The sequence below is a fragment of the Salvia miltiorrhiza genome, chromosome 6 (genome assembly GCF_028751815.1).
Source record: "Salvia miltiorrhiza cultivar Shanhuang (shh) chromosome 6, IMPLAD_Smil_shh, whole genome shotgun sequence".
NCBI classification, from domain to species: domain Eukaryota; kingdom Viridiplantae; phylum Streptophyta; class Magnoliopsida; order Lamiales; family Lamiaceae; genus Salvia; species Salvia miltiorrhiza.
The window spans coordinates 8,395,852-8,422,045 of NC_080392.1; the positions used below are offsets into that span (position 1 = coordinate 8,395,852).

General features: G+C 40.1%; 5 protein-coding genes and 1 long non-coding RNA gene across 14 annotated transcripts; 4 read left to right on the forward strand and 2 right to left on the reverse strand.

Moving 5' to 3' along the window:
• Positions 1 to 744: 744 nt before the first annotated feature.
• LOC130988420 (LRR receptor-like serine/threonine-protein kinase FLS2) lies at positions 745 to 2,949 on the forward strand. The gene has a single exon (XM_057912243.1). It carries the CDS (start codon positions 997 to 999, stop codon positions 2,701 to 2,703), a length of 1,707 nt encoding a protein of 568 aa, XP_057768226.1. The 5' UTR covers positions 745 to 996; the 3' UTR covers positions 2,704 to 2,949.
• Positions 2,950 to 2,988: 39 nt separating this feature from the next.
• Positions 2,989 to 8,008, reverse strand: LOC130988421 (uncharacterized). Of its 8 annotated transcripts, none has more exons than XM_057912247.1 (7): positions 7,717 to 8,008; positions 7,276 to 7,642; positions 6,763 to 7,080; positions 6,631 to 6,679; positions 6,034 to 6,361; positions 3,803 to 3,878; positions 2,989 to 3,570 (listed from the first exon to the last, which is right to left on the reverse strand). In XM_057912247.1, the coding sequence occupies exons 2-7, from the start codon at positions 7,621 to 7,623 to the stop codon at positions 3,400 to 3,402; spliced, it is 1,290 nt and encodes a 429-aa protein (XP_057768230.1). In that variant the 5' UTR covers positions 7,624 to 7,642; positions 7,717 to 8,008; the 3' UTR covers positions 2,989 to 3,399. The 8 variants fall into 8 exon arrangements, 7 of the variants coding, with proteins under 7 accessions (XP_057768230.1, XP_057768232.1, XP_057768233.1 ...); XM_057912249.1 differs by having other exon boundaries at positions 6,034 to 6,358; positions 7,717 to 7,936; XM_057912250.1 differs by having other exon boundaries at positions 6,034 to 6,358; positions 7,276 to 7,639; positions 7,717 to 7,891.
• Positions 8,009 to 9,985: 1,977 nt separating this feature from the next.
• On the forward strand, positions 9,986 to 11,064 carry LOC130990443 (uncharacterized). The gene is made up of 3 exons (XM_057914676.1): positions 9,986 to 10,379; positions 10,455 to 10,867; positions 10,957 to 11,064. Exons 1-3 carry the CDS (start codon positions 9,986 to 9,988, stop codon positions 11,062 to 11,064), a joined length of 915 nt encoding a protein of 304 aa, XP_057770659.1.
• Positions 11,065 to 13,660: 2,596 nt separating this feature from the next.
• On the forward strand, positions 13,661 to 16,140 carry LOC130988422 (pentatricopeptide repeat-containing protein At1g08610). Its single transcript, XM_057912252.1, has 2 exons — positions 13,661 to 13,917; positions 14,052 to 16,140. The coding sequence occupies exon 2, from the start codon at positions 14,125 to 14,127 to the stop codon at positions 15,862 to 15,864; it is 1,740 nt and encodes a 579-aa protein (XP_057768235.1). The 5' UTR covers positions 13,661 to 13,917; positions 14,052 to 14,124; the 3' UTR covers positions 15,865 to 16,140.
• A 531-nt stretch (positions 16,141 to 16,671) lies between these two features.
• On the reverse strand, positions 16,672 to 19,356 carry LOC130988423 (uncharacterized). 2 transcript variants are annotated; one of them, XM_057912253.1, is made up of 4 exons: positions 19,020 to 19,356; positions 18,365 to 18,469; positions 17,406 to 17,512; positions 16,672 to 17,213 (listed from the first exon to the last, which is right to left on the reverse strand). In XM_057912253.1, exons 3-4 carry the CDS (start codon positions 17,499 to 17,501, stop codon positions 16,761 to 16,763), a joined length of 549 nt encoding a protein of 182 aa, XP_057768236.1. In that variant the 5' UTR covers positions 17,502 to 17,512; positions 18,365 to 18,469; positions 19,020 to 19,356; the 3' UTR covers positions 16,672 to 16,760. The 2 variants fall into 2 exon arrangements, with proteins under 2 accessions (XP_057768236.1, XP_057768238.1); XM_057912255.1 differs by having other exon boundaries at positions 17,406 to 18,469; positions 19,020 to 19,328.
• A 4,762-nt stretch (positions 19,357 to 24,118) lies between these two features.
• Positions 24,119 to 25,412, forward strand: LOC130988424 (uncharacterized). Its single transcript, XR_009090094.1, has 3 exons — positions 24,119 to 24,616; positions 24,757 to 24,941; positions 25,334 to 25,412. It is a non-coding gene; the product is annotated as an uncharacterized LOC130988424 (long non-coding RNA).
• The last annotated feature ends 782 nt before the right edge of the window (positions 25,413 to 26,194 follow it).

The window sequence follows — 26,194 nt, forward strand, 5'->3', positions numbered from 1 at the left end:
TCTTCCCTCCGCGCCGTGGTGACGACGCTGTCGTTGGTGGCGGAAGTGGTGGTGGAGGAAGCGGGGGTTACGACGGCAACGGTGGTGGCGGTAGCGGCGGCTCCAGATTAAGGAGGCTGAGTTGCGGCGAGTTGACGAGTCTCAGTCATTTCGTCGAACACATGATAGACAAAGATTTTTTTTTTTTAAATAGTTAACGGCTGTTAACTCACCGTTAGGGCTAAGGGTGATTTTGTTCGATTTTAATTACCATAGGGACTTATTTGACACACCCCTTACCATAAGGGGCCCAATGCCATAGGGGCCTCCACCTTAGGGGCTAATCTGATACTTAACCCTTAAGAAAATAATGAGTCGTATTAAATATTGTTGTGAGTGGATTGTGGATTTCCCTTAATTGCATTTTTTAGATGAGTGATGAGAGATTAGTTGTTTGACCCTACTACAAAAAAATGAATGACATATTTTAGGTTGAACAAATCAAAAAAAAAAAAAAAGGCATAATTTTTGTGGATGGAGGGAGTATTGTTTTTTAAAACTAAGCAATAATTTTGCTCTAAGTCGTAGCGTTGGAAATTTTGAATACGATCTATTGTATATTAAAAAATAATAACAAAAAAATGAGTTGTTAAGTAACGAAAATGAGTTGGACTAATTCTATTCACAAAAAGTGGACAGACTGCGGCAGTTGAGATAAATGAATTATAAGGTAGTCCAAAATCTTAGCATCGATCAATAAGTAATAATCGAAATATAGGAAATTAGTGGACCATATTACACTTATGCACAAAACAAGTTGAATGTGTGAAAAATATGACCTCAAAAATTTGTATCAACTAACATTCAAACACCCATTTAGGATCACAATCATCAGAAGTCATTAATACACACGTAAGTTCCATAGTTACCAAATATACACGAGCATCTATGTAAACACATACTGAAAAAGAGCTCCCCTTCTCATGTCTTGAATTCCATGACCATCTCTCACTCAAAATGATGCAGTTTCTGATCAAGATTTTCCTGATCACAGCATTCTTCACAACACCTTCATTCCAAAGGGAAACCCCATCATCACCTATCTGTTCCAAGGCTGACAGAGCTGCCCTTCTTGGCTTCAAGGCCAGCGTTTCCAAGGACACCACCGGCATTCTCTCCACATGGAGAGGTGGTGACTTCTGCAGCGGAGCATGGCAAGGAGTCGAGTGCGTCGCTGGAAGGGTTACCAAGCTGATCATGCAGAGGCCATCATCATCAGAAGCCCTCTTCATGACTGCCAAACTGTCCCATTCTCTCAGCAATCTGCAATTCTTGGAGGTATTGATAATTAGTGGGATGAAGCACATTGCAGGAACAATTCCACACAGTTTTGCCAATCTCACACATCTCACACACCTTGCTCTTGAAGATAATTCATTGCATGGAACAATCCCATCAAGTTTAGGCCTGTTGGGAAACCTTCAGACAATGTCATTGAGTGGGAATCTTCTGACTGGAAAGATTCCACCAGCTTTGGGGAATTTAAGGAATCTGTTGCAGCTGAATCTAGCAAAGAATTTACTCACAGGTCCACTTCCCACAACTTTTAATGCATTGAGAAACATGCAGTTTCTTGATCTCAGTTACAATTCATTGTCTGGATCCATCCCGGATTTTCTTGGAGGCCTCTTGAATCTGACATATCTTGTCCTAACCAGCAACAAGTTTTCGAGCCAGATACCGATATCCTTGTTCCACCTCACCAATCTTTCTGAGCTTTCAATTGATCAGAATCTGCTCATTGGCAGAATCCCACCTCAAATTGGGAATCTGAAGTCTGTTTCTGTATTGAGATTAAGCTCGAATAAGCTCACGGGTCAAATCCCAGATTCCATTGCACAGCTGCAAAACTTGTGGAATCTTAATCTGTCAAGAAACATGCTCACAGATCCTCTGCCTAACAAAGCATTTGGTAAAGGGCTTCCTTCTCTACTATCAATCGATCTTTCTTACAACAATCTCAATTTACAGACAGTCCCTGAATGGATCAGGAAGAGACAACTGTATGATGTTCATCTTGCAGGCTGCAAGATTAAAGGAGCACTGCCAAACTTCACAAACCCCAAATTCTTGACCACATTAGACCTATCTCACAACCATCTCACAAAAGGGATTTCAATTTTCATGACAAACATGACAAACTTGGAAACTGTAAAGATTTCAAACAACTTACTCACATCTGATCTCTCATCAATCAAACTCCCAGAGCAGATCACCATGATCGATCTCCACTCAAACCGATTGCATGGCTCTCTATCTAAATTATTCAGCAACAAATTAAACAACTTAAAAGTACTCAACATAGGAAGGAACAAGATTTCAGGTCACATTCCAAGTTCAGTTTCAAACTTGGCTAAGTTGGAAAGCCTCGACATTTCAAGAAACCAAATAGCAGGAAGAATTCCTACAAGTTTGGGCTCGTTGGAGAAGTTGAGTTGGCTGGATGTCTCCATGAACAAACTCACGGGAAAAATCCCCGAGAGCTTTTTGGGAATCGAGGCCCTGAAGTATGCAAGCTTCAGGGTGAATAGATTGTGTGGGAAGATCCCACAGGGAAGACCTTATAACATTTTCCCTGCAGCTGCATATGCTCACAATCTGTGCTTGTGTGCCAAACCACTGCCGCCCTGTAGCAGCAAATACTACACACAGATTTCTTTCTAGTTAGATTTTTTCTTTTCCATTGGGACCTTGTTTTTATTCACATACTAAACACATGTAGCAAATATGGCATTGTAGTGAATAGGATAGTGTTATATCTTGATCAAGATATCTAAAATCTTGCACAGCTGATACATGCCTCCTGCATCTTTTACTGTGACATCAACAAATTAAATGAACCCTTGTAAAGTTTCATATCCAATTTTTCGGTAGGTTGATGAAAGGAAACTACCTGGATTACTCACTGCAGTGACAAAATATTTCTTTTTCTCATCAACAAACAAGACATCAAATAATGAAAACAGTGTATGAAGATCTCCAAAATGAATGTGTTTAAGCATCATGTACATATTAATCTTTAACATAATATCACATATTCAATCACTAAAAAACAATCAAGGATCCTGGGTCATCCACTGATTCAGAATCAAGTAAATCAGATTAGATTTTGGATACAGTTGGATAGCTCATAGTAAATATCCACCATTACCCAGCAAAATAAACGAGGCCTATGTATATCATCCCCTATTGGCGAGGCCTATGACAAACAACAGTATTTGAATCATGTAAATTATCAGCTTTGGTCAGAAAGGACAAGGGAAGAGCTTGCCGCACAAAATGGCATGTTGCTTGCCGTGGTTAGCATAACCTTGAAGAGATTAGATATCATCAAGGATCATTGACTATGCCTTAGATGGTTCATGAACCCAAGATTTTTTTTTCTTGTAAGACTAGTCTCTTGGAAACTTCTGATTCATGACATAGAAAATCCATGACTAAGTCTCTTAACTGTTTAGCTCTCTCGTAAGATTTAGTTCCTGAAACAACTACTTCCAGTTCCCTGTCAGTTCTTTTATGTTTGATTTCTTCCTGCATGGAAAAAATATAGTATGTAATTACATGTTAAAAATCTTGTAAAAATTAGCATGCATGCATGTACCTCCCCTTGTAGCTATATAATGAAACATGCAACAGTTCGTACATAATCAGAGCCAAACCATTACAATAGCATACAAGGGACATTTCTCAAAAACAAAAAACAAAAAAGAGCTCATGGGCTTGTGATAAACTGAATCAAACAAACAAACAAAAAACCAGTTACCCGGCTCACAGGGAGTAAGTTCCATATACTTGCTTCAGATGTTCCTGCCAATGCTTTTTGGAAGATAACCCATGGCCTGCATAAGTATATAACTGAATAATGCTAATTGTCCATCTAGAAAACAAAATTGGCATTGACATTTTTTTAAGCATGTACACAGATCCATAGTGACCTAGTCAAAGAGACACATTTGATGTAGTAACAGAGAAATATCCATAGTGACTAAGAAGTTCCCTGGGGAGGATTCAGCTTGGTATGGCAATAAAACAACATATGTTGTAGCATTGCAGTCCTGAAACATTCAATTACTGTCTTTCTAATTTCATCGTAACATTTAGTTGTTAATGCGAAGCAAATGAAAGGAAGAAATCAGAGAGGTACAGTCATCTTCTTTAATCCATATGCTGTGAGGAAGAAAATTACATCTGATAAAATTAACTACCACATTATGTCTAGGCCTAGGCCTCTTGCAATATACTCCCACCGTCCCACTGTAAGTGGCTCAAAACTTTTCGGCGTTAAATTTTTTCATTTATGAAAACATGCCATTTATAGTGGGACGGCCCAAAATTCATGAATAGTCATAATTCAATTAATGTGGTGAAATTTTTGTCCCATCTAGGATTCAAATCCAAGTTTGAACGCTTACTCATGCATTACAAGCGGCATATTCGTAGATTCGTTATTTTATTTTTACAAGATAAACTTAAATAAATTAATATCAGATATAGGATTTGAATATGGTAGAGTGGAGAGAGCGAATTAAAAGGAATAGAATTGAAAGATGAATACTCCTTAACGAAGTCCACATAACGAGAGGTTCTGCCACAACGTAATGCCGCAAAAATCACAAATATAATATCTGATACCTAATTTCTCTAGGCAAAGGCTAATAAATACTAATTCCTCCTAAGACCCATGTAGAAGACAAAGAGGCCCGCAAAACTTAATCAACAAGAAAACATAATAAATACTCCCTCCGTCCACGAAAGAACTTCCTATCTTTCTTTTTTGGGACGTCCACAAAAGAACTTCCTACCTATTTTTGGATTATACCCCACCACTTATAATCCTTTTACTTTTCACTTTTCACAACTCCCAATATTAATTATAACACCTTTTCACCACTCCCAATACACTCAACTACCTTTTATTCACTCTCAATACACTCAACAATATTTTTTCTTAAAACCCGTATCACTCCCTCCTAGGAAGTTCTTTCATGGACGGAGGGAGTAATAAATAAAAAGATAATTATAATTCAACTCTTCCCGCTAGACTGCAGGAGCCCTGGACTTGCATCGAGTGCATACTTTTATCCCACCTCTCGGTGGTCGGTGCTGCACTATCAGAATATCTGCCGTCCCATATTCATTCTCATTCTCACCATATTTGGTCATTTTCACTAGATCCTTACTGTATATATATTAAAAAAGAAAGAAAGAAAAATGTTTGCAGTCACATAAGATAGCTTGATAACAAGAGACAATCAGCAAATCCACCAAACAAAAGAAAACTCAATTTGGACAGTGCCTTTCTACTTCAGGAAAAACGTTTCAACTTGGTGAACTTACAGTAACCTCGCCAAATTTATTTAATACAGATCAGTTTACAAACAGTGATCCAACTGTAACAGAGTACAAATCATCTTGAAGGCAATAATAATCAAGAATTGATAGAGATAAAATAATCAAGCTAGAAATTCTACAGTTATATCTATAAAGATGCCACCAACGGAAGAAGGGGACAGGTTGGGAAAAGAAGGCTGAAAGAAAAGACTGAAACAAAGCTTAGATTATAATTATCCTTCATTGAACATAAACCAAAAACCACTTAAGAGACTTTTAAAAATAAGCAAAAACAATCATACTGCTCTGCATAGGGAAGTGAAACATGCATAACACTAGGACTTATGATTAATGTGGGGATCACTTAATGGTTAAAAAATGTGATATAGTGAGAAAAAGCACCACTTCAGGAATCTTTGATTTTATGATAAAACAAAACGTCAGTACAGGACATGGCAGCTAAAAAAGATCATTACACAAATTATATGACAGATCGTAATGCATAAATGCTATGAATTTTTTTTTTCCAAATCAATGTTTCAAGTTTATTAAAGTGGTAGAGAAATTGAAAAATGAACCTCTGTAGCTAAAAGAGATCATTACACAAATTATATGGCAGATCGTAAGGCATTAATGCTATGAGTTTTTTTCCCTAAAGAATACCTTCCGCTTGAAGACACAACAAAGTGGTTAGGATTGTCCAAGTATTCATATATAGTCTGAACCTTCATTTGACTATCCACCATTATGGCTCCTCTTGCAAATGGTTGTGAGACGTGACTTGGAAACACATATGCTTCTGGCAGAATAGTAGTTTTCTCATAAATGAAGCTCTTGATCGATGATGGGGAAAGGTCTTTCTCCAAATTATAGATCAATAAAAAAAAGAGACCATCACTTGTAGCCGAATCATTAGTATTGCAAGGTTTTGGTCCCATATCTTCATCTTGATTTGTACATTGGTCATAATTGCTAATCTTTGCTGAATCTGCTATACCAAATAAAAATTCACACATCAAAAGAATACATGAAATTAACAAGAAAAGACGTCCCTGCATTACAAAATATCTTCTGAAATTAACTTTGTTTTGTTTATTTTCCATTGAACATCTCACAATTAGATTGTTGCATATCTTGCCGATGCACCTAACTTTACCAAAAGTCTTCTTCTAAAGTAAAGTATAAGGGAGTAAAGTTTCATGATTGGAAACATGTGCATTTAAATGGTACAAAACATTCTGTAAAAGAATTAAAGCAAACCTTCCATTTGTTTTGTTTGAGTTTTAAGCTTCGCGGTAATTTCTGATTCCTGCAAACAGATATTACAATCAAATCCAAAAAATATTCTAATGACAAACAAGTGGCATTCAGGAACTCCGGAATAAAATTTACCACAGGTCTATTCTGAGGCAATTCTAAATCATTTGTAATAGATATGCGACTATTCTTTTTTCCTTTCGATGGTCCATTGGATGCTAAGTCAACACTAGCTGGAGCTGACATAGACTTGAAAGACGTGGTGTTCTTCCTGGCCATTTTTGCAAAAGCACTGATTCTAGGATCAATTTGTGTTGCAGGTTCTAAGAAGCATATGCTGGCTATGTTAACAGAGGTCAAAGTACCACGACCACGTCCATGTTGCCAGACTAGCACAAAAGTGCACAAGCATTCCTCTTCCCCACCAACAAATGAATGTGTCCTGCGGTCCACCTACCAAATACATGATGATGCAACACAAAAGAGATTGGTATAAGAAATGGAAATACATTGATTTCACTCAAAACAATTCTCCACAAATATTGATACATTAGTGAAGGTAAACTAAAAGGGACAAAAATCGGTTGAACCATTCATGTACAATAGAAACTAGAATGAGTAGAGAAAGAGAGAAATTGAACAGCTCACCGCTTCAACAACGGCGTCGTAGAACCTCAGGTCATTGTCGCCGGTGCCATGTGCGGCGCAGACGGTGGTTCCGATCGACAGCCTCAGGCACTCCTCATCCTGCAGCTGCTGCGAAACCGGTCTGAACCGGGCGACCAGCTCCTCCACCTGTGCCTCCGTCTGGAAATTCCCTGCGGAGAAGACTACCTCGTAGACCTCCGGCGAGCACATGTACTTGACGGTTAGCGTCTCCGCGGCGGCGTCCAAAACGGCGCACACGCTGTACCAGGCGTCGTCCTCGCTGGCTCTGTACTCGAGGTCGTATGGCGACGCCGCATCTGTCGTCTCCATCTTCACGACGGCCGCCATTAACGCGTCCGAAATGCTGCTGTGCATGCAGTATATGTACGGTGAGAGAGGAATGTGAGATTTTTACTTCGGTGAAGGAGGAATTTAGCATACCAGGATCAAAATTCCCAAAAACATTCGATTGAGGGATAGTTGGGAAGCATTTTTGAAAACCCTGAATTTAGCAGTGGAGATTGGAGTTGGGAGATTTTGTTGATCTTGGCAAACAGACTGTTCCTCTCCTTTTTCATATTGTCAGTTTTTTTCCTTTCAATTCAATAAAGTTTCCTTTCTTTTTTTCTTTTTTTGAAATGTCACAAAAGACAAAAAGGTCGATCGGCAAGAATTGAAGCTATGAAACAAGTACAAAAATGAGGCAATTCTAATTCTAGGAGGCGATAATGACATATCATGCAAATTGTGTAGCCAATTCATCGAATCATCATAGAATATCTACTATAATTAGTAAGATTCATCATAGGGATATACTCCCTCCGTCCCGTTAATCAAGTCCCCTTTCTTTTGGGCACGGGTATTTAGGAGACTAAAATTAAGAGTTAAATGGTATATTTGAAAAAGTTAATGTTACTTTAATTAAGGGTCTCATGCTCATTAACACTGCCGCACCACCGCCTGTGCACCACCGCACCACCACAATTTCTGAACCACACCACCGGACCACCGTAGCCGCCAGAACAGTGAACGGAAATCAAAACACCACCACAGAGAAATCAAAAAAATGGAAACCTTTCAATTTCTGAAATTAAAACAACAAAAATAACTGAAAGGGTGGAGGCGAGCCCTAATCGTTTTGGGCGAAACAACCAAAAATAGAAATCTTTCAATTTCCTCTCTGCAAGAAGATGGTGGCGAAGGCGCGAGGCGCCGGAGGTGCCAGGCGGTGGAAGGAGGCGGAGGGCAGCGGCTGTTGTGGCAGAGGCGGCGTTGGAGCCAACGGATGCGCGAGGCGGCGGAGGCGTTGGAGGCGGAGCAGGAGGAAGGTGGAGGCGGCGCAGGAGGATGGTGGCGGAGGCGTGAGGATGGTGGCGAAGGCGCGAGGCGCCGGAGGTGCGAGGCGGTGGAAGAAGGCGGATGGAAGGTGAAGTTGTTGGAGGCGGTGGCGCGATAGTTCTCGGCGGATTTAGGGCTTAGATCTCGATTTACAGAGGGGGAAGGGCTTAGATCTCGGTGAAACCCTAGATCCCTAAATCTGCCCCTCAAGCTTCGATTTCCGACGTCCGCAACGCCGTTCCTCTCTCCGCGAATCGCCGCTGCTGTGCTCGATTTCCGGCGAGGCAGCAGGAGCTTCACCTTCGTCGCTTCCCCTCGGCTAGAGAGAGAGAGAGAGCAGAGGGTGGGGATGAAATTGGGTGTTGAGATGGAGAGGGCGACGAGGCCGACGAATAGCCGTGAGTGTCCCCGACGGCGGAGGAGGGAGGCGCGGTGGAGGCGCCGGAGACGAGATTCGCAGAGGAGAGAGAGAAAGGGGGAAGGGGGGAGGTGGTAGAGAGAGAGAGAGACGAATAGTGTGTGAGGTAGATGGGGGGATTAAAATGAATTCATGATTAATTAGAAATTAGTTTCCTTAAAATTTACCCAAAAAGGAAAGGGGACTAGTTACATGGGACGGCTCAAAAAGGAATAGGGGACTTGAATATTGGGACGGAGGGAGTAATATTTATATGATTGATTATAAATATAGACGAGGTCGAGTAATATACTCAATAATAATAATAAAATATTAACTTTCAAACATTACATTAATTATCAAATATATAGAAAGCTATTTTTATGAGGTAAATTAAATTTAACTAGTTTTCTTTTAATTTTCTTTTAATATAAATATAAATTTAACTTTCTCATGATTATGCTGTACTAGATTTAGGCTGCGTTTACTTTGATGGATAAATTTATCCATGGAAAAAGATGGATAACAAGAATTTATGCCTTGAAATGTCTCATTTCTTTTCCAACATTTGACACAAGAGCATTTTTTCTTCTTTATTTTCACTTCAATGGTGGATAATATTATCACACCAAAAATGGAGGGATAATATTATTCACCCTTGAAGTGAAAATAAGGAAGGAAAAATGCTTTTGTGTCAAATGTTGGAAAAGAAATGAGATATTTCAAGGCATAAATTTTTGTTATCCATCATTTTTCATGGATAAATTTATCCATCAAAGTAAACGCAGCCTTAGTGAAATTGGTGCAAAGTTCACAAACACCAACACATTTCGCAATTTAGCACACGTGCACGGACCCGAGAAGACACCATACTCAATTTATATGAACTGGAAAAAGCAGTTCAAGGGTGTTACACTAAAACACTTGTTCTGGGAAGGAGTAAGAAGCACATACAAAGAAGAGTGGGATGCAGCCATGGACAAATTGAAGGTAGAGGACATAAGGGCATATGAAAACTTCATTGAGAGAGACCCATCAAGATTTTGTAAGGCATTTATTTCTACTGTTTGTGTGAGTGATATGGTAGACAATAATGTGTCTGAGACCTTCAATGGGTATATCCTTAATGCTAGGGGGAAACATATAATACACATGTTAGAGGAAATAAGAAGTGGCCTTAGGGAGAGGCAATTTAAGAAGCTAGAACATGTACAGAGTGTTAGTGATGTGTTAACACCTGCTATGAGGAAAACATTGGAGAAATTGAAAAGTCAAGCTAGATTCTGTACTGCTCATCCAGGGTTAGGGGGGAAATTTGAGGTTGAGAAAAAAAATGACAGGTTTGTTGTGTCTTTACCTGATAAGACATGTACCTGCAGAGTTTAGGAGCTCACAAGCATCCCATGTGTACATGCAATTTCTGCAATCCATTTCATGAAAGAAGATCCAGCATTATATGTCCACAAGTACTTGACTACAGAGACCTACCTGAAGGCATACTCCTTTTCATTGGAGCCTATCAATGGTGAAAGGCAATGGCTCAAGGCAACTGGATATCCTGTTGAACCTCCACAAGTGAGGGTGATGCCTGGCAGGCCGAAGAATAAAAGAAGAAGAGATAGGGATGAAAATGATCCAAAAAATCCTTCTAGATTGAATAGGGCAGGCACAGTCATGACATGCCAAAATTGTCTTCAAGTGGGTCACAATGCCAGAGGGTGTAAGAATGAGACCGTGGAGAAAGACAAGGCAGAGAAAAGGAAACCAGGAAGACCAAGGAAACACCCAAGGTCAGAAGATGGAGTGGAGTCTAGTTCCAAAAGTAGGAGCAATAAATTGGCTAAAGAACGAGGGCAAGTAAATGAAATGCTTTGCAATCATTTTCAGTCATATATGTTGATATTATACTTGATCTATGCTTCATGATGTTTCACCATTGTTTGTAGGCAAGCAAGGGAGTAGGGCATTATGTAAGGGAAGAGACAAGAAATAGTTACATATGCTCTGGGAGTACAGTGCATCAAGTGCCAAGAGGGGAAGAGCTGCCAACCTAAGAATCCCAAGCCAAAAAGTGACCAAGTCCCAAACTACTTTTGTTTTGACAACCATGTTTTCGGGCTATTAAGAATCTGATTTTTTGTTATCTTTTTTGTTATTTGGTTTTGACAACCAAGTCCCAAACATGAACATGTAACTTAAGACTTGTTTTTTTGTTATATTTTCGTGCAATTAAGAATTTGAAATTGTATGAATGCACTGGTGCATGGTTTTTTAACATGCAAGTATGAATGAAATATTCAAGGTGTTCACCAACAACTCTTGTATTTTCATTGCACTTGAAAATTGAAAAATACAAGGTGAATAATCACATACAAACTTAAGGCTACTCTATTCACCATTTGTAGGCAAGAAATGCAACAACAACTGCATAAAAGAACACTCCGAAGCAAGCCCCATATATGAAGTGTTTCCTACTATCTTTTGCTTTCAATTGCTTAATCTCGGCTTCCAACATCCTGATTCTCCTCAAATCCTCATTGACGTACCTTTGTAGTCGATAGCATTCCTCAATCCAGAAATTAAGCTTTGAATCAACTTCATCTGCATCTACATTGCTTGACTGAATCTCAGGATCAACCCAATCGAAGAATGAACACTGGAGCGCAACCTGGAAAATTGGATTCTAGATTGTGAAGCAAAAACGACGAAGATTCACTTATTTTTGGGACACTTAAACGAAAATCAACAACGAGATAGACTTACATCTTTTATCGGACAACATAAGAACCTGCGACCAGGGTTTAGGCTTGTTCTCGACGTCTTCATCACCACACGGCGCTTGCAGTAGCACAAAGTATCGTCTTTTATGGTAGAAGCGCCGGAGCAGGAAGATTGGGCATCCATGTTCTTTGACGACGAAGGTTAAATTCGGATGCCAAAGAATCGGCCAAATTCTTGTATGAGACGCGACAAACCCTAAATAGAGAAAATCAGCTAATTTTGAAGTTGGAAACCTAATTTCACGAAGTAGAAGCTCAAATGATGGGAAGCGGCGTCATTTTAAGAGTATGATACGACGTCGTGGAATATTTAGGCCGGCGTGTCCACGTCATTATTTCGGCGAACTTAAAAATGCCATGTCAGCTCTTAAATTGGGGTTTTGAAAAATCGTGGAAAAATTGAACGCACGTCTAAATTGAGGGAATTGCAGGCAAAATTTGAAGTTCATGGAAAAACTTAGAATCAGGACAAAGTTCGTGGCTTTTGGTGTAATTAACCCATTTATTTATTTATTTTTTGCTTAGTACATAGGCACAACAGAAAAGGCAGTCACAACTGTCATTGTCTGCATAATTGGCTTTCAATTTTATAGTTAAATTTGTAGGCATGATTGACATGTATTGAAACGTAAATTATATTGGGTTAATTACCTATAAATTCAAAACATTTTCACGAATTCTGAAATTGAACCTATTCCTTTTGTCCTGAGAATTCATAACATTTTGTTTTCTTCTAAATTATATTTGACCATCGATTTTCTCTGATGTGGTTATTGGAAATGACATTTGGATTAAAAAATGACACTTGAAAAAAAAAATGACACTGTAACGTATCCTCATACATCATAGTGGTTGTTGGGAAGGATCAGAATATAGAAACAATGATGGATTTCTAGTTTACGCGCCTCTTGATCGGATTTCTCGTGATTATTTTCTACAAATGATTCAAGATGTTGTGGGAAGTATAGCCTTGGTCATTTGACTCATTTTGGCTGTGTGACGGGGCAAAGTTGAGGGCTGCAGAATCAATATTTGATGTTTGTTAAAAAAAATTGCATACAAGGTAGAGATTTGTGAGCAGTATCAACATAAATATATCAAAAGATATGAAAGAATGTGCAATTCACTAAATTTTAAAGGGTTTGCATGGAAATATGGTTGGGGTGGCAAAATAATCTCTTGTTAGTCTATTTCGAACAGTTGCAAGTGCTACTTTCTTGAACATTTTTTCCTTCTTGCATAGAAGTGGATGGTGTATCGGTTTATTGAGAGAAACGGTTTTGCAGAAGAAAGAAGAGAAGTGAGCTAGGAGATATAATTGTGTATTTTTGTTTTCTTATTTCATTCTGTACTTGTAGTTCTTCATCTCAATTCAATAAACATCATCGCTAACCCTTCATGGATGTAGATTACGGCCAAACCATATAACTTCTCGACCTCGTATGTACAATTCTACAATTTGTTTATTGGATAAAGACACAAACGAGTTAGGATTCTTCTTGAATTACGTACATCGGTCTTCGATTTACAACATCATTATTTACGTCAAATATCATTGTGGCCCACAAGTAAATATCTTTATTTTCACTTAAAAATAATATTTTTATTTATCATTCTTACTTTTTAAAAAAAATATATCCTAAAAAAGTTAATATTTCTCTTATGTTTTATTATAAATTATTCACTTTTTATGTATTGAATTGAAACAAATGGAATAACATATTTGACAAAACATTTTCCATAGTATGAAATGGGAATATTATAGGGGCTAAATAAGATTTTCCCAAAACACACCCATCTTTTAATAAACTTATGGGTAATTTCTTATAGACTTTTTATTTAAAGGGACTTGATAGCAATTAAAACCAACGGATTTAAACAAAAGCCCCACATAAATCCCCAAAATAAGCCCTTCCGCTTTTCAACTCAACCGCGCCGGCCTTCCAAACTCCACTCACATATTTACACACAGTCTGGAGAAAGCAAAATCGACCGAGGAGAGAGATACAGAGAAGGTACTGAGAGAAAATTCAAGGCTGAGGAAAGTCCGGTTCAATTTCGGCTGAGGGGCGGATTTTGCGAGAGCTGCTACTACACGCCGCCGCATGTAGGTTCCTCAATGATAAGGTATGAGAAGCAATCGTTTTCGCGGTTATAATCAACAGAGAATGTGCACGCATTTAGATACTTTTTAAGTTTTCCTCTACTCGTCGATAGTAGTTTGTTTAATTGTATGACTGCAAATTTCAATTCCTCTGCAGGTCGAATTAGTAAGTGGGTTTTTTAAGAACAAATTGATCGAATTAGTAAGTGGAATTAGTAAGAGGAACAGCAATGGCCTACGCAGTTTCACCGCAGAAATCTTTGATTGAGGTTCATAATTCGCATAGGCTGAACTCACTCTCCAACCGAGCAGATATAAATTCGGATGCAAAGGCTGCAGTTCCATCTTCTGTATGCTATCGCAGAACTAAATGTGCTCTGCAGCAGACTGAAACGAATGGTGCGAGATCATCACCTTCTTTGTGGTGCAGAGGGCAACAAGTGGGTGTTCGTCTTGATAGGCGCAGCGAAGGTAGCGAACAAGAGATTAAATCAGATGGTAAGATGGGGGCTGAGAGGAAATTCATCGGCAAAATGCATCCGAGCAAGTATTCATATTCGTTGAAATTTGCCTCGGATGGTTCCTTTATTGAGAATGAGGAAAAGACCAACAATGAAATCCTCCAAAGTCTGTGCAGCCGTGGGAAATTAGTTGAAGCAGTGAAGTTGGTAGACGTGATGACGCGCAGAAACCAGATTCCGGATTTCCAGTCCTGCATAAACATGATCAGAGGTCTGGTGAATGCTAAGCAAACAGACAGGGCTTATAAGGTTCTTCAATTAGTGGTTATGACTGGTCGGATTCCTGATATCATAACATATAATATGATGATTGGTGGTTTGTGTAGAAAAAGGTATCTCGAAGCTGCTATTGATTTGCTTGAGTGCATGAGCTTGAGTGGTTGCCCTCCTGATACCATCACTTACAACACAATTATACGAGCCATGTTTGATCAAGGCAAGTGTGAGGAGGCCGTCCAGTTTTGGAAGGACCAGCTCATAAAGGGATGCCCTCCTTTTGTGATCAGTTACACAATCCTCATTGAGTTGGTGTGTAAGAAAATTGGAGCGACGCGGGCTCTGGAAATCATGGAGGATATGGCAGCTGAGGGGTGTTATCCTGATATGGTGACTTTTAACTCCATTGTCAATCTTACTTGTAAGCAGGGAAATTATGAAGAAACTACATTGGTCGTGGGCAATCTTCTGTCGCGTGGGATGGAACCAAACACTGTAACATACAATACTCTACTGCATTCTCTTTGTATGTATGGGTGTTGGGACGAAGTAGATGAGATGCTCTCCTACATGAATGAAAGCTCGAACCCTCCTACATCTGTGACATACAATATTATCATCAATGGTCTGTGCAAGGAGGGTTTGGTTGATCGTGCTATTGACTTCTTTCATCAGATGGTTTCACTTGGTTGCTCTCCTGATATTGTTACTTATAACACCTTGCTATGTGCACTGTGTAAGGAGGCCATGATAGATGAAGCCATTGAGATTCTTCGCCGCTTGGTAAATACAAATTGCTCTCCCACCATTATCACTTACAACATTGTGGTTGATGGATTGGCCAAGCAGGGAGCGATGGGGAAGGCAATGGAGGTTTACAAGTTCATGCTGGAGCATGGGCCTCGTCCTGATGATGTTACATATCGATGCCTGATTTGGGGCTTCTGTCGGACAGATCAGGTTGAAGAAGCCGTGGAGCTGCTGAATGTGATAGGTAAGTATAGCAGGCGCAGAGTGAGGGACAACTGTTATAGATTCATCATTCACAGATTATGCAAGAAGAAGGAAGTGGATGCCGCTGTTGAAGTTGTGGAACTGTTTATTTCAAGTAGAATAAAGTGTGATCCCATCTTTTGTGCCACCATTATTCTAGGAATACATGCTGCGGGAATGATTGATGAAGCTGCGGAGCTGCGCAAGAAGTTGATAGAGAGAGAGTTGCTCTCTCTTTAGGCTGGCAATGTAGGTTGAGTATTTCAGACAGGAATGAGAGGAGGCGTGCGTGTATGGATGTGTTTTGAGTTATTCTTAGGAAGAGAAGGGCAAGTTTTGAGTTCTTTGTAGGAAGGGGAGGAGAAGGGTTTTTGAAGCTAAAGAAACTCGGATTTTACACTTTCCCATTTTTGAACATTATAGAATGATTCTAGATGCAGGTTTTGGCCCTTCATTCTGTTCTTTTTATGTATGGATTCTTTACTCGAATGATGAATTTTGTAGCATTTGTTCAAATGCAGGAATTGATGTGTGCCTATATGGATAGAGATAGAGTTTTAAGGGAACTCATCACCCAAATCGCAAATTTTATCACGGTTTTCATAATTTAATGTATAATGGAGTATAATAATAGTAAAGGCTGTCCCATAATTACTGTCTTATTTTTTCATTTAAATGCTTTATTATTCTTTTATAAACCATAACTCCCAAATATTGATGATGAGGAGTATGAATCCATAAAGATTTTCCCAATTTCTTTTGTTTAGTTGGTGTTTGAGAAAAATTTACTACTACTCGAGACTTGCATAGATAAACATCACTTTTATGCAATAATTTACAAAACTCTCACTACGAGTGCATTACAAATTACCGGCTCCAAAATCTGGCCACTTTTGCGTTTAACACTAACCATTGTGTATATTATATCTATCCAGATTTCCTCATTTCTCTAAAATTAGTTTATTTCTAGAGGAGGATGTGAAATTACCATATAAGAAGAGATGGCAATTCACAATAATTTGAAAGTATAAATGTAGAGAGCCCTCGTTGATGAAAGAAAAACTCATCAATGGGTTGTCAAACAAACAAACCTCTCTCCATCTCCAACAATCCAAAACCAAGACTTGAAAAAGTGATCAATCAAGATAGATTTTGACATCAATGCCATTGTCAATAAGGGACTGAACAACTGCCCTTATTTTTCCTTCAAACTTATCCCTTTCCCTGGGGGTATAAGAAGCTGTATACACGTCGGCTTCTCTCGCCCTATCACTCAAAATCTGGCCTATTGCCAAACAAGCAGGTATATCAGATCGCGATCTCAGTGCAGCCTTGATATCTTTCGAGTTTGTACCAGCAACTGCAACCTGCTTGCATGTCACTCTGTGGGTGATTGAAGCAGAGACAAATCGTTTTGAGATGAACACGTCCAGTGTAAACGGCTCCATGTAAGCAACGGTACGCTGTTTGAAGGATACGTGCTTGTTTGGATTTCTCGACTTCTTTTCTTTCTGATAAGTGTATGGCCTGCTATTATCGTCATCAAGAAAATCTTCGACACCAAAAAAGCTTCTTGGGGCCAAAGAAGGCTGCAAGAATATAGAGAGAAGATAAGAGCAGTATATATATCCCCGTCTCATTGTTGAAGCAAACTAAGTTCTCAGAATTAGAATCCATATATGCTGATATTCTTTAGCCTTTTAGCATAGCCAGTTAAAAAGCTGGAAAAGATTTGCAGTAGAAGATAGACAACAGTGATGAATGAGAAGTTTCAAACTCACCTGAGCAGAGTGAAAACTGCGAAACTGTGATAAAGGCCTGATTTCACATCCTCCATCTACACGAGCACATAACTTGCGGAACGCTAGTCTGAACATGCTAACAAAAACTATACAGAACACCAAAAGAGTCAAAGAAAAACAAGATCACAGTGTATTCACACTACCATCCTACAAGCACACTGTAGTTCACCATAAGACATAAAAACTAAAGGATCGCAGGATCATTCAGGGCATTCTTTGTACCCAAAGCACAAGCATGATCACTACTGTGTAGGCATCGAACTGAAGAAAAATTATGCAAGAAATACGTGTTAATAAAGTGGGAGCCATCTATATAAACCAAAAACTAACTCAACTATCATCTACGAATTGGATCAAACATGCACCACCTTAAATTTTTAAATAGAAGGGAGCTCAATCCGAAAATGCAATTACAAGGTCCAGAAAAAATACTACTTTTTCAATCCTCTGATTCATACATAATCAATCTCATATAACTAATTATCACATCACGTGCTGGGATGCAAGTAAACATCACTGGAGCTTGTTCAACTTCAGACCTCGAACACAATAACCAGTAAATCAGTTTGCACGTGTTTAAATATTCTTATCAATTTCTTCATGTTATAACCTTGTACCTTTAACCTGTAAGCAATGTTGTGAAATTTGCTGGAGGCGGACGCCGCCTCAAGGCAAAGCGACGCTGAAGCACACCAATATGTGCGCTGCGCCTCTTAAAGATTTTTGTGTATGCGCGCCTCGTCGGCGAAAGAGAATGTAGGAATCGGGAGATGCAGGCATATTTAAGTAAACGTGATTTCGGAAACAATTCCAAAATTCAGACGTGATTTCAGCAATTTTACGCATCAACATGAATTTCAGTAATCACATCAACAAAATTCATTCAATATCTTCACCATGAAAAAGAAATGTAAGGTGAAATCATCTTTCATAAATACCTTTTCTTGAATCGCTGCTGTGTCCCCAAACTCTGGAACTGAAGATGCAGACAACGGGCAAAGGGAATTAGGGCTCAATCGCTGCTGTGTCCCCAAACTCTGGAACTGAAGATGCAGACAAGGGAGAAAGGGAATTAGGGCTCAAGAAGGATAAAAGAGTGATGGTTGTCAAAGAGGGAAGTCAAAGACACGAAGAAAAAAAAAAAAAAAAACGCAAACTAATAACTGAGCATTGCAGTTGTGGGATCACTACTGTACCAATTAGACCACTCCATCAACACTACAAAATTAAGCTCGACTAATTATAAAAATTCCCCCAAGCACTACTGTACTAATGAATTTTCTAATATATTGTTGTCTTGCATTTTCATTTTGGCCAAACCTTTGCTAAGCCTAAACCTTAACTTTTAGTTACGGGAGCATGCAACAACATTAAAGAATTAGTTTTCACACCAACAGAGCAACATTAAAGAAATCAGTTTTAACACCAACTAATTATGAAGCTTTTAAAGAATGCATAAACACCTAATGTCTAATGACCTCAAGATTATTGCCAAAGTGGAATACTAGGAAATGCCAAATCATGAACACCATTACAGCAAACAGCAAATCATTTCATTTACGCATAAACATTTGCAAAATAGAAGAGTTTTACCACTTAAATGACGTGCTGGAAGTCAGGAACTGGAGAAAAAAAAAATTAACTTCAGGCTGCCGGAGTCAACGGCGTGTCGCCGTGCTGGTGTGGCCGGCGTCCGGATGTGCGGGTTGGTGTGGCCGGTGTTGGGAGGCGGCTGCGGCTAGGATGTTTAGAGGCTGAGCACAGAGCACGGGGGGCAGCGCCGGTCTCTGGTGGGAAGAAACGCCGGTCACCGGGAGTGGGAGAGACGCAAGGACAGGCCGCGCCGCGCCAGAGATGCAGAGAGAATGAGAGATGCGATTGTGAAACGCTGCTGTGCTACCTGCCCTAATTTGTGTTGTGATTTTTTAGTATTTTTTAAATTCTAATAATATAATTAAATATAAATTAATTAATAAACCGGTTAATCAGTTTAACCGGTTAATCGACCGGTTAAACTGATTAACCGATTTTTTGAATACATAGTAACCGATAACCAAATCGAACCGAGAAAAATTGGTTATCGGTTAATCGATAACCGGTTTTTCCCAGTTCGGTTATAGTTTTAACCGGAAAATCGGCACCGGTTTATTAGCCCTAGCGACAACTTCTTTATTTCCATAAGGTTTTGATTTTTTTTCAATTTTCAAATTTGCAGTTTTTTAGTCTCTTTCATCTTTTTTTTTTCCTTTCAATAAATAACTATGTGTTGACTTGTTGTTGTCTCCCTACTTTCGCGCGGGCGATGCATTTTCTTTTAATTTTGAGGTTATTAACGCCTAAATACATCAATTTTAGGGTAGTTTGATTTTACACATGAATTTTAAAAGGTATAAGAAAAATACATAAATTTTAATGTTGTAGCAATTTTATCATAAATTTAATTTTTGCTCAAATTCAAGCTGATGTTGCAAGTCAAAATCTTGACTAGTACTCACCGAACATTTTAAAAAATGATATCGTATAAGATATATCTAAAAGATATCGTATAAGACATCTGTAAAACTGTAAATTGTAGGATTTTTATAGAGTTAGAATATCTAAAAATTGAATTTGTGATAAAATTGCTACAATATTAAAGTTCATGTATTTTTTTACACCTTTCAAAGTTTATGTGCAAAACCAAACTACCTTCAAAGTTGGTGTATTTAGACGCTAATAACCTTAATTTTATATTTTTGAAATATAAAGTGTAGTGGATAAAATCCGACTGACCAGAAGTCAGCGGAACCCTCGCTAGAGGGACTAGCGAATTCTCTGCTCAGGGCGACTTCCCTGCTCGCCGCGATTCCTCTGCTCGGGGCGACCTCCCTGCTCGCCGCGATTCCTCTGGCGCCTCGCCAGAGGAATCAGCGAAGTCCTCGCCAGAGGAGTCAGCGAAACCCTCGCCAGAGGAATCAGCGAAGTCCTCGCCAGAGGAGTCAGCGAAACCTTCGCCAGAGGGATCAGCGAATTCTCTGCTCGGGGCGACTTTCCTGCTCGCCGCGATTCCCCTGCTCGGGGCGACTTCCCTGCTCGCCGCGATTCCTCTGACGCCTCGCCAGAGGAATCAGCGATTCCTCTGCTCTGGCAGAGGAGCGATCCCTCTGCTCTGACAGCGGCATGATCTCCCTGCTCGGGCAGAGGCGTGACCCCTCCGCCCTGGCAGCGGCACCATAGTAAACATCTCAACACGAAAGCAAACAAACTGAATTATACGCTTACGAAAACCTAGTCAAACGTGGGTGACTAGGTCAAACGAAAGTCGCGGAAGATCATTTCCTAAAAATTCGGAGCCGCCAGGGTTTCAAAGAATATTCCAACAAACCCTAGAAGGGCAGCGACTTGGAGAGAAAGAAAGGAACGAGGTCAGGGATACGATCCCCCAAATATCGGAACGACCAGGGTTTAAGGGGACGTGCCAGCAAAACCCTAGCCGTCAGGCCCATACCTATATATACTACTTCATTAACACAATAGAGGGGGACGCCGTCATTAACATTCATACTGATACTTACGATCATTCGCATTCCAACACATTCTTTAGCACTATTCTGCTTCCACGCTCCCAGCCTTAGGTTTTCCGGTGATCAGATCAACCGGGACGACCCAACGGCCCACGCTCACTGCTCAAAACGTCTTCAACTCCATCGACCAAATCGATCCGATTCACTATTTCATTTACTTCCCATTGCTTTCGATACGATTTTTTTTATTATTATTTACTGACTTGAGCATCGGAGGCCCTTCCATCGACACCCCCACCGGTGCTCTTCGGAGGGCTCTAACGTTACTTGTGGTCTCAGGTTGCTAGTGCCCGTCGATCTTGATATGACTGACGTCACTTCCGTGATTGTTGGATTCATCCTCCACAATTTGGCGCCCACCGTGGGGCCCTAGCAATCAAGCGAATCAACGCACTTTCCACAAATTTCTACGAGCATCGATCATGTCTGACGGTCGTGACGGATCTGAAACTCCCGACGCTCCTCACGGGAATGCTCAGGCTGACCTAGCCGCCCAGATCGCCGCCCTGACTGAACAGATGAATCAGGAGCGAGAGAGGTGCAAAAAGTTGGAAAGGGAGAATGCCAACTTGTACGACCGTCTCGAGGCTATGGAGCCTATCGAAATCATCGAACCTCTTGGCTTCCGAGCCCAAGTGTCTTCCATGCAGCCTCTGGGAGATACACCGATCACTCGCAAGGACGGATCCAACCACCCCGTGACGGATCCGTCATCTTCGGTAAGAAACCGTAAGGTGGTTGGTAACCAGACTGACCCTGGTCGTGTGACTTTGAACGCAGGTATTAACATGACAACATCCGCGTTGGAGCAAATGCGGGAACATGGGCAACCCAACCCGGACGCCAGAACGTCAGGAACTCCTCGACAAGATGGAACGACCATCACCGGAGGACAACATGCTCGAACCATCTTCACCACACCGGGCGTAACAATAAGCAATGCCGCCGTTGGAGGCGCACAACCTACCATACTAAGGCCAAATCAAACAGCCGCGCCGCCAACCCAGGTTAACCAACAGCCTGACGGACACGGTCCAAGGGAGTTTACCCAAGACCAGCTGTTCACCAATGAATTCACTCAACCAGCCACAACCAGCCCATACGCAATTAGAGATGGAGAATTGGCGAGAAAGCTGGCGGAAATGGAGGCCTTGATCCAGTGAATTCCCGGTGTCCCGGCACCCATCCACAAAAGTTCAGAGAACTGCTATGCCGACTCGCCATTTATGGATGAAATTGCCTTGGTGGAAATGCCCATCAAGTTTAGCTTTCCGAGCATGCAAATGTTCGACGGCACGATGGATCCAACCGACCACATCGCTCAGTACAAACAAAGGATGTTCACTGCCGCAATTCCTCGAGAATTGAGACAGGCCTGCATGTGTAAGGGGTTCGGTTCTAGTCTGACAGGACCGGCCCTCCAGTGGTACACTAACCTTCCAAATTATTCTATTTCAAGTTTTGCTCAACTAACAGATATATTTGTGCAGCAATATGCTAGTAGCAGGAAACTTGAGAAGATTTCGGAGGATCTTTACGCCGTGGTGCAACAACGTCGCGAGTCTCTTCGAGGCTATATCAGTCGATTCAACAAAGAAAAGGTGTCCATCACCAATTGTAACACCCAAACAGCGGTCACCGCCTTCCGAAAGGGTCTTCTACCCGACTCAGACCTCTACAAAGACCTCACCAAATACCCTTGTAGAACCATGGAGGACGTCCTTGCCAAGGCATGGGCACAAATCAAATGGGAGGAAGATCAATACAGCCACCACCGATCTTCACCAAGCAGAAACTGTAGAAGAGATTCCAGGGTTGATAGGAGGACAAATGATAGGCGGTCTGAGCCTTACCCATCTCCACGACAAGAATACAGAAGGAGACAGTATGACCAACCTTACGAAACGCGACCACGCACTACTACAAAAGTTTACATACATAACAGTGCATAGATAACGGTTTTTTTCAAAAATCGTTATGTATGAGCGCACTTTTAGGAATAGATAACGGTTTTGGAAAAATCCGTTATCTATGTAGTGTTGTCTATATGCATAGATAACGGTTTTTGAAAAACCGTTATGTTTTTGCGTTATCTATTAGTTGCATACATAACGGTATTACAAAACCGTTAAGCCACCGTTATCTATGACCATCTTTTATAACGGTTTATTCATAACGTTAAAGAACCGTTATGTATAAGAGTCATTTATAACGGTTTTGGAACCGTTATGTTTGAGCGTATCTAAAAACTGTTATGTATAATTTTTTTTTATTTTTTTAATTATTTTTTTTAAAATTTTTTAAAACTTATATTTTATTAAATCATTTGAAACTTTCAAAATTTACACAAAGAACATTCTCTCCCCCTTATCTTTCAAGCTGAGCGGACCAGCTAGGGCTCCGCCGCCGCGGCCGCCGAAGTTCCGGCGAGGAGCGCCGGCCTCGCCCACCTTATCTCTCATTCTTTTGACTCAATTCGGGCATTCACAAACTCACACCACCGCCCAATTTCTCAATCTCCGGCGAACGGCAGTGAGGCCGCCGCCACTCTCCCTCAAAATCTCACTTAACCACCGCCTCAATCTGAAAAGGTTCCAGCCGCCACCACCGCCTGTATCTCAAGAGGCGGCGCCGCTCTCTCCTCTAAACCCTAGATCCCTAATTCCTCCGTCTGAAACCCTAGGGCCCCAGATCTAGACTCCACCCTCTCCGGCCTCTGGCATCAATAGAAACTCCTCGCCGCCGTGCCTGGACTTCCTTGATCCCGAGTCAGACGGCGGCTAAGGGTCACCGGCGACACACTCTTTAATTTTTATGAAGCAGGATTAAGTTTATTTAGCCACATCAGCCTCCAGGTTAGTTGTACTTCACTTGTTTGCATCAAATAGTCAAATTAGGGATTGATTATTGAGTTTTAGTGATAGTCAAAATTAGTAGAATTTCTTTGATTTTGTTCTTCAATTTCTTTGATAATAAAATTTAGAGATTTGATGCTCTAATTTTGTACTTCCATAAGGTTATTTAGATGGACCCTGGAAACAGAGAGGCCTGCATAATTCTATCATGGTTTTAACTTTACACAGATGGAGATGCTATTTTGCTCGACAGTTGTTGGTTTGCCTTTCTTATTTGAGTGCAGTAGTAACATTGGAATTAAATCTTGGCCTTGACTGAATGGCATTCTAGCCTATTACAGAATTAGAAGAAATAAACAATAATGAACAGCTAATATGTTTCTGTATGAAGATGAATGCCTTGTTACTTCAGAATGGCAAGTACTAAAATCATGATAGATTCAGCCTTAATCATTTGCGTCGTAATTTTTCTTTCCAACATCTTTGTACTGTAATGCAGTTGCAAGAGAGGCAGAATTTGAGTTTTGGGGTTTCATATTCGTTATGCTTGCTGCTGTCATGTCTGGGTTTCGGTGGACAATGACACAAATACTTCTCCAAGTATAAGCTGCATTATACCTGACTCAACTGATTCAGTCTTGGTGTCTGAATAATTTTGTTCTTGTTTATGTTTTATTACCTATATATGCTCTCATGGTTGTGTTCCTTTCTTTTGTTTTTTAACAATTGGTACATGATGATATCAAAAATGGAATGAAGAAAGAAACCTATGGTAAGTGGTTGTATAAACTCTCTCTACAACATTACCTTGGCAAGGCTTATAGAATTGGATCATTTCTTTTAAGATCCTGCTTGTCGTTGACTTTAATGTGTGATCCTATTAAGTTTATGACATCTCTGTTCCTTTTCTAGGTCTTAAAAATCCACTTACTTTGATGAGCTATGTGACCCCTATAATGGCAATTGCAACTGGTGTTCTTTCTTTGATGCTGGATCCATGACATGAATTGAGAAAGAACGATTACTTTAATAGCTCATCGCATATTCTGAGAAGTAGTTTGCTAATGTTGTTTGGTGGCACTCTGGCTTTCTTCATGGTAAAATTTCTTAAACCAATGTATTGGGTATGGTGATGGCATACTTCCCTAGTAATTTTATCTTTTGATTCTTTTCCATAATGTCTCTGAACCATCATAATGTATTGGGTATGGTGATGGCATACTTCCCTAGTAATTTTATCTTTTGATTCTTTTCCATAATGTCTCTGAACCATCTAAATGGATACTCACTTAGTCACTTCTTTCCCTATAAAAAAGCCCATTCTCTTACTTGGTATCAGCTAGAGATGTCGACTTTCCATTCTCCGCATTTTCTCCAAAGTTATAGGTCAAAAGGCTAATTGTGAACCATTCTTAAACATCAATTAGTTGTTTTTTACGTTCATCAGTTTAAATCTCTTTCATCTGACAAAAGCTTGATACTATTGCAGGTATTAACAGAATATGTTCTTGTGTCTGTAACAAGTGCAGTAACAGTTACAATAGCAGGGGTTGTGAAGGAAGCTGTTAATATGATAAAAATTACCTTACTACTAATATCCTACAGTTCGGTAGAAACTGCTAATGTGATAATTCATTTGGCAAATATAAGGATTTATGACATTGGACAGTGGAGAGTTCTCTTATATATTTGAGGAACCATCGTTCTTGAAATTTTTTTAAATAAAAAAACAAGAAAATCCTGTCTCACGGATTTATTCGGCTTGTTCAACTGATTATGAGACTTTAATATGTTTTCAGGTGGCCGTGCTGTATTTCCATGACCAGTTCACCTGGTTGAAAGGGCTAGGCCTTCTGACGATGAGGATGATGAGGATTCCTTTTTGCTGGAAAATGATGCTGGAGTTATACCCAAGGATGAGAATTTGGATTATGATTTACCACCGCCGAAAACATTCTCAATGCCAAGGGAGGTATGATTCTCCTTAATAAAATATAGCAAATTCGTTAAAGATTGGGGAAAATCATGTCTTGGTTAAGTTTAATGTTGAAAGAGTGAGATTGATTCCACTACCGTTGTAGCTTTAGGACTTGAAGGACATGTTTTGCATCTTTTATTTACTGAAGAATTCATCGTCTTCTTTGGCTGCACTGTAGGAGGATGGCGCAAGCTCGTCGGGGACTAATTTAAGATCATCGTTCATTGGAATGGGGTTTGCACCAGCTCTCGTCGACAAAGCAATCAAGGAAAAGGGTTGGTGTAGCTTACTCCTAGACAGTTTTGTGGCTTTTGTAATGTTTGAGTTGATATTAATCTGAGCTTGCCTGTTAACCATTAATTTTCTTTTAGA